Below are 20,722 nucleotides of genomic sequence, written 5' to 3' on the forward strand. Positions count from 1 at the left end.
TATTGTAAGAAACCCTTCTGAAAAACCACTGTTGTTTAGTTTGTGCTGGTGTAACCTGTACAGATTTCACATGTGAAATACATTGTGCTACTTTTTCAGGTGATGTTCACAGAAGACGACGTTAAATTTTATCTGGCAGAATTAGCACTTGCTTTAGACCATCTACATAGTCTTGGAATAATATACCGGGACCTAAAACCAGAAAAGTAAGCCTCCTCTGTGAGAAATGCAGTGTATTAATTTCATTTCTATAGCACTTCTTCCTTTTCCCCAACTGTTAAACTTTGGTAATTTACTATATAAATTACTATATAATTTACTATATATATTACTATATAAAGAACAGAGGGAGGTGGGGGAGGTTTATGAGCTATTTTCATTTAAAAGGTTGGATTTCACCTCTCTCAAAAAGGAAAAAGGATCTTAGCTTAGGACTCATAGGGGCTTGAGGGGTTGAGGGAACTTCAAATTCTGTTTGAAGGGGAATGGGGACAAAGCTGGAGGTAAGCCTGTGGATGGCACACCACTCTTTGAGGGACAGTGTTCTACCAAGGTCGTTTGGTCTGCCATAGAGGTAGAGTTAAGGGATGGAAGTCCTTTCAGCAGCAAGGATGAAAGGAAATCAGTATGTTAGAAATCCCAGAAGCAGAAGACAACAAAAAAATATTTGTACAAATGAGCAGCAAAAGGAGGACCAAGGAGAATCTCCATCCTTTGTTGGATGTCAGGGGAAACACAGTGACAAAGGATGAAGAAAAGGCTGAGGTACTTCATGCCTTTCTTGCCTCAGTCTTTAATAATAAGACCAGTTGTTGGCAAAGTGCCCAGCCCCCTGAGCTGGAAGACGGATTGGGAGCAGAATTAAACTTCCATAGTCTAGGAGGAGATGGCCAGCAGACTGCTATGCAATTTAGAACCCCGAAAGTCCATGGGACCGGACAGGACTCGCCCAGGAGTTCTGAGGTAGCTGGTAGAAGAACTCATCAAGCCACTTTCAGTCATTTATCAGAAGTCCAGGTCAACCGTAGAGGTCCCAATCCAGGTCCCATGGATTCCTACTGGAAGTTGGCAAATATACCCAACCATAAGAAGGGCTGGAAGGAGAAGCTACCAGCCAGGAAGCTACAGGCATGTCAGCCTGACCTCATTGTCAGGGAGGGTCATGGAGTCATCATCTTTAGTGCCATCCTGTGACATGTACAGGACATCCAGGGGTTCAGACCATGCCAGCCTGGGTTTGTACAAGCAGGTCCTGCTTGACCACCCTGACCATCTTCTATGATGAGGTGACCTGCTTAGTGGATGAGGGAAAGGCTCTCTGAGTATTGTCTGCCTAGACTTTAGTAAAGCCTTTTCTAACATCCAACCCTTAAGGGAAAAGGACTACCCAAGATTTGTAAATCTCATGGTAGAAAGGAAATTAGATACCTGGCATGGAAATTGGTGTTTTAGTCCCTGAGTTACAATAAAAGCACATGCAGTGAAGTTTAGGTAAAGGGGTAAGATGAAAAGGAAGAGAGAAAAGGTGAATTAAAGAGAGAAAGAGAGAAAAAGAGGTCACCAGTCTTGGCTACAGTGCCAGTCCAACTGATGGGATATCCAGGGTCCAGGGGGATCCCTGGGCTTGCTGGCGGTTGGTTTTTATAAATAGGTTTCCCTGCCATGAAAGCAAGTTTCTTGTTTTCTATACATATTAGTTGTTAGGTACAGTCTGTTCTTTCAGACCTTTCGGAAAATGAGTTGGGGATCTTTGGGAATATTGGGTGGTCTTTTCTTCCCCTTCCATGCCTGCTTCTCAACCTCATTCCTGCCCTTGTGCTGTACTGGGTTGTGCTTATCTTCAGGAATTAGAACGAGGATGTTTGTCCCGGAAAAGTGCTGCCCTATCTCTGCATGGCCTCTTCTCTAGGCACATCTCGTTCTTTCTCACAGTGTGTTATTACCAGCAATCCTTGCTTATTACTAGCAATCCTTATCTGTTATTACCAACAATCTGTGGTTGGCCCCAGAGCCAAATGACTTTCAGTGTTTGAGCCATACATGTTAGCCCCTTATCTTCTGTGACTCTATGCCTTTGACACCATTTCCCACAGCATTTTCCTGGAGAAACTGGCTTCCCATTGTGTGGACGAGTGTACTCTGCACTGGTTAAAAGACTGATTTATTGACCAGGCTCGGGGAGTGGTGGTGAATAGAATTACATCCAGCCAGAGGCTGGTCACCAGTGGTGATCCCCAGGGCTCTGTGTTGGGACCAGTCCTGTTTAGCATCTTCATTGGAGATCTGGATGAGGGGATTGAGTGCACCCTGAGCAAACCCACAGACAACACCAAGATGGGTGGAAGTGTTGATCTGCTGGTGGGCAGGAAGGCAATGTTTGCGCATGGTTCCTGCCATGGAAACTGCAACGAGGAAGGGAATGGGGTCTGGGTCATGTCTTACCCCCAGAATGAAATGCAGGTGGAGGAACTAAATCCATTGTGTAAGGGGTGTTACAAAATCCAGTTCTTGAATACTTTGCATGCTTTGCAATGCAGTGATACTCAGTGGTAGTCAAGAACAGTTGGCATCTCTGAGAAGTTTGGCCTTTCTTGTGATTGAAGTGAAAAGGTGGAGGCCTAAGGTCTGCTCCCAGTATAGGGCCTGTGGGTCCTGTCCTTTGGTACTACATGGGGATATTTATTACTTGATGTTACTTGAAGTGGTGAACAACTTTTGAAATGGTAATTACAAATGAATACCTGTTATGTGTACATATGAAAACATAGCCGGTATAAAAGAAATAGAACTATGTCTCTGGTTTTAACAATTACAGTAGTGCTGCAGATAGCCAAAACTGTTACTGAATTTAATAAAATATTTGAATAAAACTCTTGTAAATTTGTTTCTTAATCTTTAAAAAGAAAGAGAAGGAAATCAAAATATGTAGTTTGAATGTATAGTCTAATAATTCATTTTCATGCATGTTTAATTCTCCCCATCTTTGTGTATCCTCTACTGTTTATTCCTAAATATTGTCAGTATGTTGTCTGAAACAATACATAAGATGTTTTAATTAGTTTTTTATATTCTTTTTATTGTTTTTTAGCATCCTGCTTGATGAGGAAGGACATATCAAATTGACAGGTGAATAAATGAATTGCAATACCAGGATCATTTCTGTTCGTAGTAAAATCTTTGCATTTCCCTCTTGGTAAACCAATATGATACGTCATTTTAACTGATCAGTAATTTAGCTGTGGAAGCAAGTAGTGTAATTAGCTTGAAATAAATAAAATCTAGATATTTCAACAAGATAGCTGCTTTACAAGTATATCTGATGTTATGGACCTATGGTAGTGTGGGGAGGGAAGGAGAATCCTCTAAGTCCCATATTAGTGTTCAATTCTCTATACGAATGGTAAAAGCCTAACACTTCATATTATGGTAAAAGTATCAACCATGTACTTTTTTTTAAAAAAATACATTTGGAATTGTTTTTTTCCTTTCAGATTTTGGCTTAAGTAAAGAGTCAATTGATCATGAAAAAAAAGCCTACTCTTTCTGTGGAACAGTGGAATATATGGCACCAGAAGTTGTGAACAGACGAGGCCATACACAGAGTGCAGACTGGTGGTCTTTTGGTGTTTTAATGGTAGGTTTCTGGTAAATGTAAATAATAGCAAAATTGTGATTTGCAAGGTGTGCTGAAACAAATCAAACACTAACCCCTAAGGTGAGCTTTACGTTAATTTTAACTACAAAGGAAGTCTAAATTGTGTGAAATCAGTAACACCACAGTGTTTGATCAAGGACATGCACTAGGTTTCATATCAATACCAATAATATACCATATTTTTATTGTCATTTAATTCAAATATTTTATATCTGTAGTAGTTTGAATGTTAAGGGGACCAAGAAAAATACCGAAGTATACAGAAAAATGCTGTCTATTCCAAAGTGGGAAAGAAATTCATATTCAAATTTTTAATTTGAATTTACATTCAAGAGGAAAAAGGTGATTGGCAACTTTCTAATTAGAATCTATGCTGTAATTACAAGTTAGTAGAATAATGACAGCTGTTGTTCTCACACATCAAATTGATTTAAATTACACTGACCTGGTATGGGATATAGTTTCTCAGTTGCTTATGGTGTTTCTGCAAGGTGTAATTAGTGTAAAGTTGCAGGGTGAGGGGAAATATTATGTATATGGAATATAAATTGGAAAAGAATAATATATCATGTTTGTTATTTAAGGAATGCTGAAAGACTTTTAATATTTAAAATATTCGTGTGCATTTTTGACACAGAAGTTAAGCAATTGTATAAATGTATTCATTTCTTACTGCTTCTGCTACATAACTGTAACAGTACAACTAATGTGTGTGCTTTATAGTACAAGAAGGACTCTTGTGTCTGAAAATAGGTCATCCTCTGGCTTTATGATGATTAGAATGCTGTTGTGATCTGAAAACTGACTATGTAAAAGTAGCACCTGGTAACTGAACTCTCTCCCGACAAGCACACACACTCCTCACAACTACACACTTTATCATTAAGAACAGTCAATTAAAAGATAATTACAGTGTAGCTGCAGAATATTTGTTGTTGATAACACAAACGTAATTAAACTTCAGCTTTAATTTATAAAGCTAGAAAACATAATTTGATGTTTATCAAGTGGATATGGTATCATTAAGAATTGCTGTAAGATGTTTAGCTGTGATTGGGGTGGCTTTCACAGTCTTAAGTGCACTGCATGTTAAATACTTTGGCTTCTACTTTGAATACAAATATATGACCTTAAAATCCAAATTCTGTAAAGTAGTATATGAAATACAGTGCAGCTTTTTCTAGGACATATTTTTATTGCTTGCATTTATAGTTTCTAATTTTCATAACCAATCTGTAAGTATCCACTTTTAACTCATTCTTAATTTCTGAGCTGATCAAAAATTCAAGTGATGGTTGGTGTGGTATAAGTACACAGTAACTAGAGTGAACAGAAGTTATAGTATAGAAATGGAGACTTTAAAGATAATTCAACAAATCATTTGGCTTCTTTTCTTGTGCTGCCAGACATGAAGTATGCTTAAGCCATTGTTAAGAAATATATTCCAAATTGTCCTTTAAAACAGTGGCAGTTTTAAGGGATGCCATACAAGTGAAAACATTCATTTAAAGTCTTCAGAAGCACTGAGATACTCTCCTCCTGAAATAAAACATAAGTAGGAAAGGCCAATGTTGGCTTATTCTAAAAGTACTATTGGCCTGTTAATGTTGGAATATAGTATTTGGGAGGGCTGACAAAGAATACACATGTTGAGCTGTCAATGCAAATATGTGTGCTTGTGACAAATTAGGAGCTTGTAAAAGAAACTGTATTTCATACAAGTGTAAGTGGAGCACTCCAAATTTACCTTTTTAAAAACATAAATTTAATTTTTTTAAGTGCACCTTGTGAAGATCTTTCTAAACCACAAACAATTTTTTTTTCTACTTACAGTTCTGATTTATCCCTCTCACGTCTTCCTGACAATTGTCTTGGTGTTAAAGTTAAAAGTAGTCTTTTTTTGTGTTGGCATTATTATTAAATTTAATTTTTTTAATGTATCAGTAAGAAATATTATCTAGACTATAAAGTATCTACCAGTAGTGAAGAGATGGCAGTAAGAAATTCAAATTTTGTTTCAATAAAATGAAATGTTTGAAAGAATATTATTAGTGCAACTTCATGCTCTTATTGTAAATCTACAGATACTGTAGTCACACATTATTTATTCAAGTTATCCACTCAATTTTTTATGTGTAGGAGGCTGAATGTTTGGATCATACCAGAAAAGAGGGGAATAGAGGATGCCTTGTGTTCAGGATGACTTAAGTTTGCATAAGCTGTTCAGAGAGTTCCTTCATAATTATTTTCATTTTGGTGTTGTTAACTGTATGCCATAAAATTGCATTGAACTAAATTGTTCTGCAATCTTTAAAGCAAAAAAAAATCCAATTTCTGCCTAAGTGCTGGCTGCCATGACTGCTGCCGGACTGCTTTCACTGCCTCACTTAGATCTGATATCCCTGCAGCACACTGCAGTCCAACAGGAGTGCCTTTATATTTATCTATTTTTACTGAGTCACTTTCAGAACAAATCAGTATTTTAGCAGTGTCTGTTGCTTACTGCCAGGCACTGTAGAATGTGCATGCACGTGCTGTGTAGCTCTTGCGTGTTCCTTCAGGCTTTATTTCCACTGTATGCATACAGTAACCACTTTCATCATGCATGTCTTTGTCAATCAGCTAACCTTTTCCCCTTCCCAGTGAAGGCTATGTACATGCCAATTTTCAAAATTTTGACCTTTTTAAAAATTTCTGCATGAGGAGAAATCATCACTAACTTTTGAAAGGAAAACCTTTTTCCCTACCTCCTCCCCTTTGTTTAAAACTAAAAATACAGTTGTACAGATCAAGTCTTCCTAGAACAAAATTTTTAGGCAGAAATTAAACACAGAACATTATAGTCTAAGTTGTTCAGATAAAAAGATGTAAAGCAAGTTACCAATATAGGAAAATATTTTGCAGCTTTAAAAATGGCAAAGGCTGCTCAATGTTCTTAGCAATTGAAACTGTACAATGAAGTTGTTTTGCGCAGACTTGATTGTTAACATGCATGAATTTTGGAAGGTGAAGATGCTAAGTAGTTTTGTCAAAAATTAGTTTTTGTCCAGGTAATGTAATTGATGAAAGTTTTACTCTATACAGTTTGAAATGCTCACTGGTACTCTACCTTTCCAAGGGAAAGACAGAAAAGAAACCATGACTATGATTCTCAAGTGAGTACACTCTTATTTATATATCTCATCAGGTATTCTACAGGGATGCCCTCCGGGCTGCAATATCTAATTTCTACTCCTCCCTCATTTTCAAAGGTACTGGTAAATCCTCACTCCCTATTCCATATTATTAATTCCCTTTGCTGCCTATCTAATTTGCTTCACTATTCTTCCACCATACCAGGTACAAAGGATTTCATAGCAGCTCTTTAATCTGTAATAATAACTTCTCCAACCACGTGATCTCTCCCATCTTATTTCCATAATATTTTTTTAACTTTCTTATCCTTTTTGATAACATGTGCATTTTTTCCTTGTTGTTTTTTTTCCTTTGTTTTAGGTTTTTGGAGTTTTTTTGAGAAAGTATTTTCACTCCTCATCCTTCTTTATCTTACCAGCTCCTCACCCTACCTCTTTATATTAATGGTGCTGCCAACAACTTGCCTCCCCAATACTCCTCCCTTCTGTACTTCCTATGACTTGCCTTAGCTCCAATTTTTCCCTTTGCAGTTTTCAGCATAGATTTTGCATTAGCTCTATAGTGGGAATTAACTTTCCTTCATGCAGTTAATGTTCTTGTTTTTGCTAATGGAGGTCTGCTTTTTACCTTGCAATTCCCCACATATTTTCTAAACTAGTGCAACCTGTGGCGTAAATGCCCCATTTTTGGGACTGTAGCCAAACACTGTGCAAACAAGTCTGTTTCCTCATATCATAGGTTCACTTCTCTGTTTCCATCTATTTTTAACTAATAACATTTTTTTCCATGGAAGTTCATAAGATTATCTTAGTTTTCTCATTTGTTTTCTGCTTCATTGTTTATCATTGTTCTCAGTCCTGTTAGCCACTTGTCTACCCATATATCAAAGCTGGAATTTCTTTTGCACTAAAAAGCCTGTTTTGAAAAATAAATATATGGAACTCTTTCATCTTATCTCTAAATAATTACAATGTGAAAACCACTAGAAAACACACTCATTGTTTTCCTGGCTTTTGCTTTCATAATGCATACATGTTATGTTATTCTTTGCCCTTTTTTTTTTCTTCATCTTATTTGCAAGTATATTTAGTGATACTAGTTTCTTTTGCTGCCTCAGCACTATGTGAGACCAAATCTTCATGTTGTGATTACTCAATGTCTTTTAACTAAAAAGTTCTATCTATTCACAGCAAGTGTAAGCTCCTCCTGACCACCTCCTATTTACAAGAAGTTTAGTCTGAGATAGTTCTGCACTCTCATTTGCTTCAGGAGCCATGCATTTTTTCCTATGTGTCTCATGAGTCATATCTTTCTCTTCTCTTAGCCTGCATGTGACTCTGCTCTGTTCCTCAACAGTCTTTTCACTGTTGCTATAAATATCTTCTGTATTCAGCTGCCATGTAGAATATCCTTGCATTTCTCCAGGTAATTGGTGCTCATAGTCATTCATAGCCCAGAGAGTGGTGCTGAACAGAGTGAAATCCAGCTGATGGCCTGGCACAAGTGGTGTTCCTGAGGGGCCAGTGCTGTTTAACATCTGTATCAACAACCTGGACAAGGGGATTGAGTGACAGTTTGCAGGTGCCCCCAACCTGGATAAGAGGGAATATGGATCTGCTGGAGGGTAGGAAGGCTCTACAGAGGGATCTGGACAGGCTGAATTGATGGGAATGAGGCCAGTAGGAGGAGGTTCAGTGGGTCCAAGTGCCAGGTCCTACACTGGGGTCACAACAACCTAAGGGAACATGCCAGGCTTAGGGAAGAGTGGCTGCAAAGTTGCCTGGCAGAAAAGCACCAGGGAGTGTTGGTCAACAACTGCTGAACATAAGCCAGCATGTGGCCAGGTGGCCAAGAAGGCCAATGGCATCCTGGCCTGTGTCAGCAATAGGGTGGCAGCAGGATCAGGGCAGGGATTGTCACCCTATACTCAGCATTGGTGATGCTGCACCTCAAATCCTGTGTCCGGTTTTGGGCTTCTCACTATGAGGACACTGAGGTACTGGAGAGAGTCCTGAGAAGAGCAATGGAGCCAGTGAAGGGTCTGGAGCACAGATTCTGTGAGGAACAGCTCAGGGATCTGGGTTTGCTTATTCTGGAGGATGTGCAGGGGAGGCCTTGTCACTCTACAACTACCTGAAAGGAGGCTGTAGCCAGGTGCGGCCAGGTCTCCTCTCCATAGTAAGAAACAACAGGATGAGAGGAAATTACCTGAAGTTGCATTATGGGAGATTTAGATTGGATATGGGAAAAATTTCTTCATTGAAAGGGTTGTGAAGCGGTGGAACAGGCTGCCCAGGGAAGTGGCTGATTCACCATTGCTGGAGGTTTTTTAAAAAGATGTGGCACATAGGAGTATGGCTTAGTGGTGGGCTGGGTGGTGCTGGCTTAATGGCTGGACTTGATAATCTTAAAGGTCTTTTCCAACCTAAGCAATTGTAGGTTTCTATGAAAGTGTGCTATGATGTAAAGACATTTTACCCTCTTTGAATATTCTGTATTCTTATGAATATTATCTTGTATAGAACTGGTTTTCTTTTGGTCATAAAAGCAGCTGAAAAACAGAAGATATTTTGAAGTGTTTTCTGATTAAGTCCATACTTTTTTTCTTGTCTATGTTTTCTTTTTATTTTCCACATACGTAGTATATTTTTCCTTAAATTTTTCCTAAAACTTTAAAATGGACAGATGTGCGTATGAGTTCTGGTTTCCATTGTGTATATTTACAATAAACTGCTTTTCTTACTTTCTGTTCCTAAAAATCCACAGAAAATGCATTCTTCTTAGAACAAATTTTTTTGGGGGGGTTCTTTATTTCTCACAACATTATCAAGACAAATTTTTGTTTATTCTTGTGTGTTTTACCTAAAACTGGGAAACCCTGCAGTTTGAAGAAATCACAGGTTGTTGCAACCAAGTTAAATTTTTAAACATTTTTCTCCTTTACTTAAATGATATCCCTTCATATAAAATTTTGCCATTGTCCATCAGGAATATCAGAAAAAAATTGCTGTCACTCATGTTGTTGCATAATATAGGAACTCTGAGGACCTGGCAATTGCCTTTCCTTCTCCTCTGTCATGTGCCTGATAAAGGATTTTGTGAAAGGTGGTGGTGCATGCCAGTCAGGAACACTTGGAGGGCCCACTGCCCATTCCTCCCCTCCATTGGTGGCCTTGATCTGTCTGTAGTATGTTAATGAAGAGCCTAAAAAAGCCAATGTTTTTCAGATTTTCCTTCTCCCTGCTCTAGCTTTTTTAATGCTGAAAGGAATGGAAAATTTACTGTGTTCTAGTTTGAAAGTAATGAATAGTGAATCAGTGGCAACACGTATGCATTTACACAAGCGATGCAGAGGTGAATATCTGCAAATACCTGGAATACAGGACAAATCAAGTTCTGATTGAAACACAGAGCTTGTGTCATGGATTGTTAGAGAAAAATACAAGCTCCAGGTTGTATTAGTGGTGGAAAGGAGGGAATTATATCCCTCCTTACCATTATCATAGTTACAAGAAAAAGTAAGACCTAGTAACAGTGAGAGAATGAAGGCTCAACATTAAATGGAGAGGAAGAAAATATGACAAGGATTACAAAATAAAATGAAATTAAAGTACAAAAACTTAAATCTATAAATTCAAGGCTGGCAAATTGTAAAAGTATTATTTGAAATATATTGGGGAGGGGAGCAAAAAGGAAAAGAGGAGTGGGTTTTTTGGGTTTTTTTTACCAGCTAATCCTGCAAGATCTGTCCTACCTTAATGGAATTTCTGTATTCTAGTTTGTTTCCTGGGTCATCTTGGTGTGTGTCATAGTGTGGTACTTTTCTTAGTCCTTCTATTATAAAATTATCAGAATCCTTTGTTTGGTGTCATTTGCTAGTAACTGGACCTATAAGTGGATCAAAGCATATTATGAAAATTTACAGGTTTATAAACTGCTCTTCTCTAGCTATTCTTCTCTATGTGCTTTTCCACCTTTTCCTCTACTTAAGTTCCTGAGTCATTACTGAAAATACTATAGTACTTGAAAAAAAAAATTTAAAACCCAAACATGTTTACATGACTGACAGCACTTTTCCTCTGTGTCTGATGTCTGAAGGCAATTTCTCAGTGATGCTGCTTCATTTATTATGGACTTGTTGAATGGCAAAGGACATGGGGAATGCAGAGTTAATTCTTACCTAGATACGTTTGTATACTATTAATTATTTTTATTCTCTAGGGCCAAACTTGGAATGCCCCAGTTCTTGAGTCTTGAAGCACAGAGTCTCCTGCGAATGCTCTTCAAAAGAAACCCAGCAAACAGATTAGGTAAAGTTTTTAGCAGAATATTTTTAGTTTGTTCCTAATATTCATAACATCAGTGATCATTAAACTGACTAAAATTTTGTTTCCTATGTAAAATGGACTTTAAAAGAAGAATGTAGTTTGCCCTTCAAGTGATCACCAAAGTATTATCATTTCTGCTAGTCATACATCTAAAATTAATGCACAAGGAATAAGAAATATAATTGTGCTAGCCATTCCTTTTACCAAGAAGAAAATAATTCATAGACATTTTTCTTCCTTATAAAAGGAGCAGGTCCAGATGGAGTAGAAGAAATTAAGAGGCATGCATTCTTTTCCAAAATAGATTGGAATGTGAGTATCTAATTAAAATCAATCCAGTAAATTTCTTGGTTAAGTCTTTTATGGTATCATATAACTTTTCCATTTACAATTTATCACTTCTCTTCAGAAATTGTACCGGAGAGAAATTCATCCTCCTTTTAAACCTGCAACTGGCAGACCTGAGGATACATTTTATTTTGACCCTGAGTTTACAGCAAAAACTCCAAAAGGTAAAGAGCTATGAATGAGAAAATTTACATATTCAAAAGACAGAATTTGAGTTTCAAATTTTTTAATTCAAAATTTGATAGAAATTATCTTTACAAATTCAAGGTGCTACCAAAATTTCAGTACTTAATTTCATATCTACATGTTAAAGACTCTGCTTGTAAGTAGATGATGTATTTTTCAGATTCACCTGGTATTCCACCCAGTGCTAATGCACATCAGCTTTTTCGGGGATTTAGCTTTGTAGCTATTGCATCAGATGATGAAAGCCAAGCAATGCAGACAGTTGGAGTGCATTCAATTGTCCAGGTGAGTGCATCTAATAGAAAAAATCAGTGCTGTCTCTTGGTGGATGGATTGTTTCCTTATCAAAGAATGAAGTATCAGGAAAAAATCATTGTCAACTTTTAGACAGGAAAAGTAAAGATCAGATTATTTCATCCAAACAAAATCTCTGAAGGTACAGGACCTGTATAATTACCTGAGCTACAGGTTGAAACGGGCTTCAACCTTAAATGAAAACCTTCTACCATCTGTACTGCATTAACTCTGTCATGTCAAGCCATAACTATAAGGTGAAGTGGAATAACAGATATATTGATTTATTGGTTTTTTCCCCCATGTATGGAAATGTCAGTTGACTCCTGCAATGCAGTAGTAGGAGGCACTGGACTGTGACTGTGAATTGTATCTGGATGTTGTGGACTGCTGGAATCCATGGCCCAGGACATATTCTGTCCCTCCTAAGCCACTTGAAGTTAGTTAGCTAATTTCTGCTTTTTGTGGCTGATACCAGTGCATCATACCAAGCCAGTGTTAGAGTGCACACTCAAGCTTTGGCTTCCTTGATGTGTTTGAATGACTCCAGTAGAGTCTCCTGTATTAATAATTGTGAGGTTGTCACCTGGAAGAGGAGACCTCTGTAAAAATTGTATTTCTACCTCCTCTCTCTGCTTTTAATAATTACTGAGTCATGAAAACCAACTCATTATCTAAATTGTGTTGAGAACTTCTTAATGTATAGATAGGAATAAATTATTTGCTTTATGATTGGATTTATTTGTATTATTTGGTTTATTTGTATTTTTCAGTGCACTGGTATTTTGCAAATGTCTGAGAAAATTTTTAAAAACCCACAATTTATACAGAATGTGAATAGCCCTTGTATTTCTTTAACACTTTCATGTCTAGAATTGTCACAACATGTTTTTCTACACATTACTATTTCATGTGTAATACATTTTTATAAAATATAACTTCAGATCTTTTTTTCATTCTCAAGAAGCTTTCTGATTTGACATATGATATATGCATCAGAATTATTTCTGATCCTGGCATCTTGCTAGAAGTTTCCGAAAGCTTCTCTGTGCTGCTTCATTTTCACATAGTTTTGTAGATGGCATTACTGGTCTTTGTGTATGGTTTCCTTCTCATGTAAAGGTCTGTTTCTCTGCTGCCTTTCCTCTGTGCCCCTCAACAACTTCCTCACTCCTATTTCCTCTTTTCTGTGCTGCAGGATACCCAGATGGTTTCCTGCAAATGCTTTGCATCCTTTGCACAAACTCCACACACTAGAACACCATTTCCTTCCCTTACAAGAGTGAGCACTTGTCCTCCTTTCAGCTTTTTATTTCTGTGAAAGGAATTTTGACTGCCATTCCATGCAATTCCAGCCAATCTGATTCTATTCAGTATGTCTGAATTTTCCAGCTGGCATTCTGTCTATTCAGATAATAAAGACAGAGATACTTCTTTACTATTGTTGTATTGCTATTTTATCTTGAATTCTGATTTTCTTTGGTTTGGAGTTTCTATCTTTAAATTAGTAAAGCAGCAATTAGAAAAATAATGCCATAAGTTTCTGAAATACAGTGTGCGTTATTTACAGCATGTGTAATATATAATTTTTCTTATATTAATTTTAAACAGAAGGTAGTGGGGATTTAGACCACGTTGATCTAGTAGTGTCATCAGTTAAAATTTTAAGCAAATCAATAGGAATTTTTTTAAGTTCTTTTAATAAAAAAATCAGTTACACATTAAGAATATTCATTAATTGATAATGTTATTTTGGTAGCAGTTGCACAGGAACAGCATTCAGTTTACTGATGGATATGAAGTGAAGGAAGATATTGGAGTTGGCTCTTATTCTGTCTGCAAGAGATGTGTTCATAAAGCTTCAAACATGGAGTATGCTGTAAAGGTAATTACTTTGTTATAAACCACACTTTTCAGATTTTAGCACTGGGCATCTTTTATTTGCCACAGAGAAACATAGAGATTAAAAATATTTTTTTAATATCAAAATATTTTATATACAGCTGTAAAAGTAAATTAATAAATTCTCATATGGGTAAGGAGTTCATAACAGTCTTTAGTCTGGTATAACTTCTAGAATAAACTTCAACTCTGTTTTGGCTTTCTGGTTTTAAGCAAGGTTTTTAGTGTTGTTCTTGTTATTCTGTAGGGCTTTCTAGCACTTCTATGAAGGCATTAAATTCTCAGTTGAAATCAGTAGATTTCCCAGAACTGCAGTGATAAGGTTTTTTGTCTTAGTGTAATAACGTGGGACCGAATGGTTTCTGTGAAAGCAAGAGTATGGATTAGCAGACTTTATCAGCGGGAAAAAAAAGCTGCCTTTAAATCCTATTCTATGAGGCAGTTCTCTTTTTGAATTGTTGAACAGCTTACTATTAAATTATATAAAATACAAAGATGAATCAGGTATGTAGATTGCTTCCTCAAAACTTTCCCATTTCAATCTGGTAGTTAAATACTTGTGTTTATTCTGGTTCTGGCCAGAAACAGATTTGACTTCTGTGCTTTCAATTTGAAGTAATTTCTTGAAACTGCAAGAAAGTCCTGGCATAGCTGGTAATTCCCTACCTAGCTATGACATTTGTTGTGAGGATTCACTTGCTTTTCTATTGGCTCTGTTAGGGCATTTTTTTCCTCAAGGAGTCTTGAAAAAAAGAATAAGATACCAGTGTCTGATATGTTAGCAGGGGATGGGTAGCAGTATAGGCATAAGGATGAAGAGGTAACACAACAATGGAAAAGACATTATAGGAAATTCTTAAGTTAAGGAGAGGAAAAAAGTAAGAAGAAGAAGAATACATTTAAGTAGGGCCAAATATTATTTTGCTTGCTTAAACAAGGTGAACTTTAGTGCCAGAGATTCAAATGGACTTTTGTAATGAATGTGTTTGAATTAACTCTGAGAAATTTTTACCTTCTCTATTTTTTGTTCCCTTTCTCTCCTGCTTTCTTTTGCTGTACCAAATGTTTGAGATTAGATTGTGAAAATCAGTTGATTAGCATCATCCAACCAGTATCTTGTGTTAAATTAGGAACTTGCTATTTTATTAAATAATGGATCACTTATCTACTGAAAAGCCTTGCATTATTTATCACAGCCAAAGAGGTTAGGTCACTTATCCTCCAAAATAATTTTCAAAAGAAACGTTTTCATTTTTCCCAACATTTTTTATTTGCCTTGCTTTTCCAATTTAACAGACTTGGTTCTGGTTATAATCTATGCCTTTTGCAACAATAAATACTGCTTAACTGTTGGTGCTAATAAGCATACCAAAGCATTACTCTAGATTCACAAAAATAATTATGCCCATGTCTGTATGTGCTCTTACAGATTATTGACAAGAGTAAAAGAGATCCAACAGAAGAGATTGAAATCCTGCTGCGCTATGGACAGCATCCAAATATTATTACCCTGAAAGATGTAAGTAGTGTTTTAAAGACATCCTTCAGTATATTACAATTGTGAATAATTTCTAATTTGAGATACAAGAAGCTACGTATTTTAGATTTATGTTCATGTTTTTCAGTATTTAAAAATAAAACAATGCAATTTATTCAGTAGTATCTAGTTTTTTACTCGGATGTCTGTGTTTTCTTTTAAAGATGCATATATTGTGGTACAGTGTTATTCTAAGGAGTCAAATAATTCATCCTTCATAAATCCAAGCACAACAATAATTTATTTAATGTTGGCTGTGTTTTTAAAGGATCAGGGAATCTTTTTTATTGCTTAGTTAACTTTAAATCTGATTTTCCCTACATTAATCAAAAGCAATTTTAATGTACATTATCATACAACAAAGGACTCACTGTTAGCACAGTACCCAAAGTCATTTTCATGGACAGTAGCAAGTATTACTCAGTCGTAGACAAAATATTTCCATGTCCATGATTTTCACTCTTTTTTATCTTTGTCTGGCCTCTGTATGAACACTGTCTAGGTATTTCTTCCTTGTATTATTTGCTCTGACCATGGAAACACTTTGTCCATAAAAAACAAGGAATAACATAAGCTGAGAGGTAGAGGGTTTTCATAGTGAACAGTATATTCTGATGACCTAACTGAAAAAGAAAATTGTCTTTGTCTCCTTGGTTATTCATTAAAGAGGATTAAAAATTAAAAAGGCATATGCTTAATGACTTTCTTAGACTGCAGGGAAATATTCTAGTCCCCCAAACCAAACCTCAGGCAAAACAGCAAAGCATTTCCAGGAAGCTGAGCTCAGCTGAAAGGCGATTGTCAGACATTTTGAAGTCATTAAGACAACAGCTCATAAATACTGTGGAGATGAGCACTAGAGAACTCTGCATGAAGTTGGTCTACTATAATCTGTCTTCACTTTATTGATATCATACTGTTTGGCCATTTCTTGGACAGAGAAAATAAGGTAGATATTCAGGGGAACCCACCAGGGAGCTTATCTTATTGTAAGCAAGACAGCACGATTGCAGTCCCACTTTCTGTTCTCTTTCATGTGGTTGGACAGTAAAGCTACTTGAAAGGAGCTGTGCTGAACAGAACCTGCATCAGCATTCATTATGCTTTTAGTGCTGCATGCTGAGCTCATGTGTTACTTTAATTCATACACAGCTTATGTTATTTAAACAGGAGGACAAACATCAGAATGTGAGCACTTAACCTGAACTTAAGAATGATGAATATTTTACATTGAGAACAGAAATCCAGGCAGTCTTAAACAGCTGCAATATATGCTGAATTATTTCACTTTGTAATTAATCTTTTATCATCATTAGTCATCTTCCAGCAGGAGCCATCTTTCATGCACAGCAACAGCAGTACTCAAATAGGAAACTACCAAAAAAAAAAAGCCTTAAGCCCACAAAGGGAGAAAGGCTGTAATTCTCACTCACTTCTGCTTCAGATCAGTTCCCCAAGCAAAATTATGAAAGGATGTCCAGTGTAAGAAAAGAGATCTAGAATTTGTATGTAATAGAATCTTGTATAAATATGTAGGAATTTGACATTAAGTTTTTCTTGTCCTAATACAGACCCATGGGGCAGATTGTTTGCATATCCTGCATTATAGTGGTGTGCTATTCAGCTTTCAGAGAAGATAAGGAGAATTTTGCCTTCAGGTCTCCAACTCCAGAGCACCATGTGCTATTATAAAAATAAAACTCATTGTTGATTTGCTCAATTTTTCATTCAGACCCACATCAAAACTTAAATGTTTCTAATCTGAAATGCTGAAATAAAATATTTCAGCATTTAAGTGCCTGCTTTGGAAATCATTATTCTGCAAGAAATAATTTCTTTCTTTTCTTCTATTTTAAGAAGAAATGCAGTAACATTTGAATTTTGCTTAAGATGGAAATTTTCATTCTTGTTCAGCCTTTTTATGTAATTTAATTCTGAAGGTGTTTGGATTGAAACAATGGATATTCAAGAGACCAAATTCTTTCTGCAGTGCACAGTCCTCTGGGGGTTTTCCTTCTGATTGTTATCAGTGGTCTTTTTCAGTTACACAGTATATAAACAAAAGGAGCTATATTGTGCTAATTCAGATATCCTTCTTCTCCAATATCCTGCCTCTGACAGAGGCCCTTAGTGCATGCCTAGGAAACAGTGTAAGAAGGGAGGAAGCACACAGCTTCCAACAAAACATTACCTAGAAACTTCCTGTGCCAGACCATTATAAGTATTCTACCCTTTTTATGTAATAGTTACTGTTCTGTAACAGAACTTTTGTCCTGCTTTGAGTTATTTAAAGCATTGCCTGAAGAGTCTTTTCAGAAGCATTTTAGAATCCTGAATACAAAATATCCAGTCTCCCTGTCCAAGTGCTTATTCATGATTTCAAAATACCTCATAATGTGTCTGTAAAATCTTACTTTCCTTGGCAAAAACCTTGATTTCTTTCTCCATTGCATTATGTTTTGTTAATACACCTACATTTGTTTCTCACTATAGTTTCTTCCACTTTACCTTGTAGAGAAAACATAATGACTGACCTGTGGCTTGGGCTTAGAGTTTATTTTAAAAAGTAGTGTCACATTTGTGACCTTAGCATGATACTGTGCATCTGTGAAGAAAACTTCATCAGTATTTATCCAAAACCAATTTAAATTGGTAATTCCATTAGAGGAATTGGTGCAAGGGGAATGGGTTGTTTGGGGTGAGTTATCTGTGGGGCTTTTTGGCTGGCAGACAGGACCAGCAGAAAAAATAGTAATCAAATGCAAATTTTGCTTGAATTCTGCAATCCTAAGATGTGTATGCTCTGTTATGTCAAATGAAATAAGCTGAACTCCTTATGTTATACCAGAATTAGAGGAAGCATGCCTATTAAAAAAAATTCTGGTTAGAATCTAGAATTAGATAATTCTGCTTGTGAATACTGTGTAATATTTAAAGTCTTAATACAAACAAATTCAGGTGCTCAGTCATTTATATTTCATGGGAGGAAAAATTTCTGTTAAATGAGAATAGAGAAGCCTATCATGTCTTCATCTCCCTGAGATCATAAGCTTGTAAAGCCCACAGAATTATTTAACATTCTTTTTTTATTTACTGAGAAAATAAATCCTTTTAGTATCGTTAGGAGAACAAAAATTTTGATGCTTAGAACTTTATTAGCATGTTTTTCCCAGGCAGCTTAAGACCAGGGAATTGAGATGAAAACCTCTTTTTTTAATTCTTATTTTCTGTTACTTAGTTGATATCTATTCCTAAATTTATTTTACTATCATTTTGATGATTCTATTTAAACACATTTTCTCACATACTGAAAATAACAATTGTGACATCCCCATAAAAGTAGGTTGAAACGATTAAAGGGAACAGTCTGTAAAAGATTTCACTGAAGCAGGAATTGTTTCTGGATTAAGTTGGAACTTGCAGGCCAGGTTGGATGGGGCTTGGAGCAACCTGATCTAGTGAACCATGCTCCTGCCTATGGAGGAAGGCTGGGACTTGGATGATCTTTAAGGGCACTTTTTTTTAACCTAAGCCATTCTATGATTCTGTGAAATGAAATGCTGAAGTGTACTTTAAAATGTGCTTTGGTATCACTCAGTCTGTAGTGCCCTCTGGTGAGAATGTAAAGAATTCTCAAATGCTTCCCTGGATGATAAAATCCATGTAAAAATTAAGCCATTTTCCATGACTAGAAGTAAGGGATAAAATATGCATATTTTAATAATTTTAGACTTTGGCATAGGCTTTATGTGGAGAGTAATGTATAAGTTTTAGGTTTTTATCATAGCAACTTTGTATTCACTGTTCATAGAAGTTATTTGAGATAAACTTAATTTTTTTTCTTTTTGTTTTTTTTTTTATCTGACTGTTGGAATGATCTCTGTTTATATTTTTAATTTGGTGCAATAATTGCTGCTTGAACTATATCTGGTTTTGCCTTAATTAGACTAGTTTCCATTTTTTACTACTTAATTTCTCATGTCTAGTTTCCTTTGTTTTAGTGAACCTGTGTGGGGGAAGTACCTGTTATCTTTAAACACTTTCATGCTAGTATTTCTATGTTATTTTGGTACAGCATTGCCTTTTTGTGAAGATTGTGTTCACTTCTGAAGATGAACAGCATTTGGATATTGTGTGGGTTATGAAATACAGGGAAAACAACTGAAGAAATCAGCTTGTGGACACACCTGCACTATCTCTATGTGCTTCATAGGAAAACAGCAAAGAATAAATATTTTGAAATTTAAATTTTTATGTACTTTTTGCAGGTGTATGATGATGGAAAATATGTGTATGTAGTAACAGAACTTATGAAAGGAGGAGAACTGCTGGATAAAATTCTTAGGCAAAAATTTTTCTCAGAACGAGAAGCTAGTGCAGTTCTGTTCACAATAACAAAAACGGTTGAGTATCTCCACACACAAGGGGTAAGTTTTCATCTCAGACAAAATGGTTTTACCTATTGATATTCTTCCCTTTCAGAAACATAAACTTGTATCTTGATACATTCTTCTGTGTGGTAATTAATTAATTTTTGGTAAACAATTACGTTGCAGCAGGAATTGGTGTTGAAATCAAAACTTTCCTTATCAGTTCTGTATGTGCTCAGATAAGTGAGATGATGCAACTGTTTCTGTTGTTCTTCATGCATTATGTCAGCAGTTCTGTGGAATATGCAGTTACTAACAGAGAGGATATGAGGGGAAGAAGTCCAGGAAGAAGTGCTAGGACCAGTGTTGTTGCATAGCCATGGAACCTAATGTAATTTCAGTCTTGTCCTGTGATACACCCTGAAAATTTATTTTCCACCTGTCATACTTGTAATTCCTTTGACTTCTTGATTTTGAAGAACATGGTTTATGACTTGTAACTCCTGTGCCATAGAGTCAGGAACTTGTAGGAGACAGAAAATTAACACTTTGGGAAATTAATATGGAGACAGAGGAAGTAGTTCAAATATAGAGGAGGACAGTGTGATAATTGCATGGCAAGAAAGACAAGTTGTGTTGCATTTTTAAGTAAACAAGTAAAAGGGGATGGAGAAAAAGCAGAAAATAAGGGTGCAAGGAAAAAGTCAAGCTGCTAATACATTATGTTGTTACCCAAGAAAAGATGCTTTGGAACATATAGTACTCATTATTTTAAATAACAAATGACCATTCAGTTATCTGGTATCTCATTCTGTGATTCATCACTCCAGTCACTTTCTCATGTGTGTGGTTTTTTGAGCCTGTGTGCACAGATGATAGTCCTTGGCCAGCAGCACCCATGGGAATTATGATCAAACCTCGATACCTCTGTATGGAAATATAAATAATAGAATAACAGATCATAACT

At 36.2% G+C, this 20,722-nt stretch overlaps 1 protein-coding gene across 5 annotated transcripts in view; it reads left to right on the plus strand.

The window, feature by feature from the left end:
- RPS6KA3 (ribosomal protein S6 kinase A3) overlaps positions 1 to 20,722 on the plus strand; it is a 73,813-nt gene that overhangs the window by 43,000 nt on the left and 10,091 nt on the right. For 4 of the 5 annotated variants that reach the window (XM_064407503.1, XM_064407505.1, XM_064407507.1 and 1 more), the window contains 11 exons: positions 100 to 206; positions 3,089 to 3,126; positions 3,492 to 3,634; positions 6,740 to 6,810; positions 11,012 to 11,100; positions 11,366 to 11,430; positions 11,528 to 11,630; positions 11,813 to 11,937; positions 13,706 to 13,831; positions 15,278 to 15,367; positions 19,654 to 19,812. In XM_064407503.1, the coding sequence (XP_064263573.1) occupies positions 100 to 206; positions 3,089 to 3,126; positions 3,492 to 3,634; positions 6,740 to 6,810; positions 11,012 to 11,100; positions 11,366 to 11,430; positions 11,528 to 11,630; positions 11,813 to 11,937; positions 13,706 to 13,831; positions 15,278 to 15,367; positions 19,654 to 19,812 (1,116 nt within the window). The remainder of the gene's footprint in view (positions 1 to 99; positions 207 to 3,088; positions 3,127 to 3,491; positions 3,635 to 6,739; positions 6,811 to 11,011; positions 11,101 to 11,365; positions 11,431 to 11,527; positions 11,631 to 11,812; positions 11,938 to 13,705; positions 13,832 to 15,277; positions 15,368 to 19,653; positions 19,813 to 20,722) is intronic. The other variant, XM_064407504.1, reaches the window with a different exon arrangement.

This window comes from Passer domesticus, chromosome 2 (assembly GCF_036417665.1).
Source record: "Passer domesticus isolate bPasDom1 chromosome 2, bPasDom1.hap1, whole genome shotgun sequence".
In the NCBI taxonomy this organism is placed as follows: Eukaryota; Metazoa; Chordata; class Aves; order Passeriformes; family Passeridae; genus Passer; species Passer domesticus.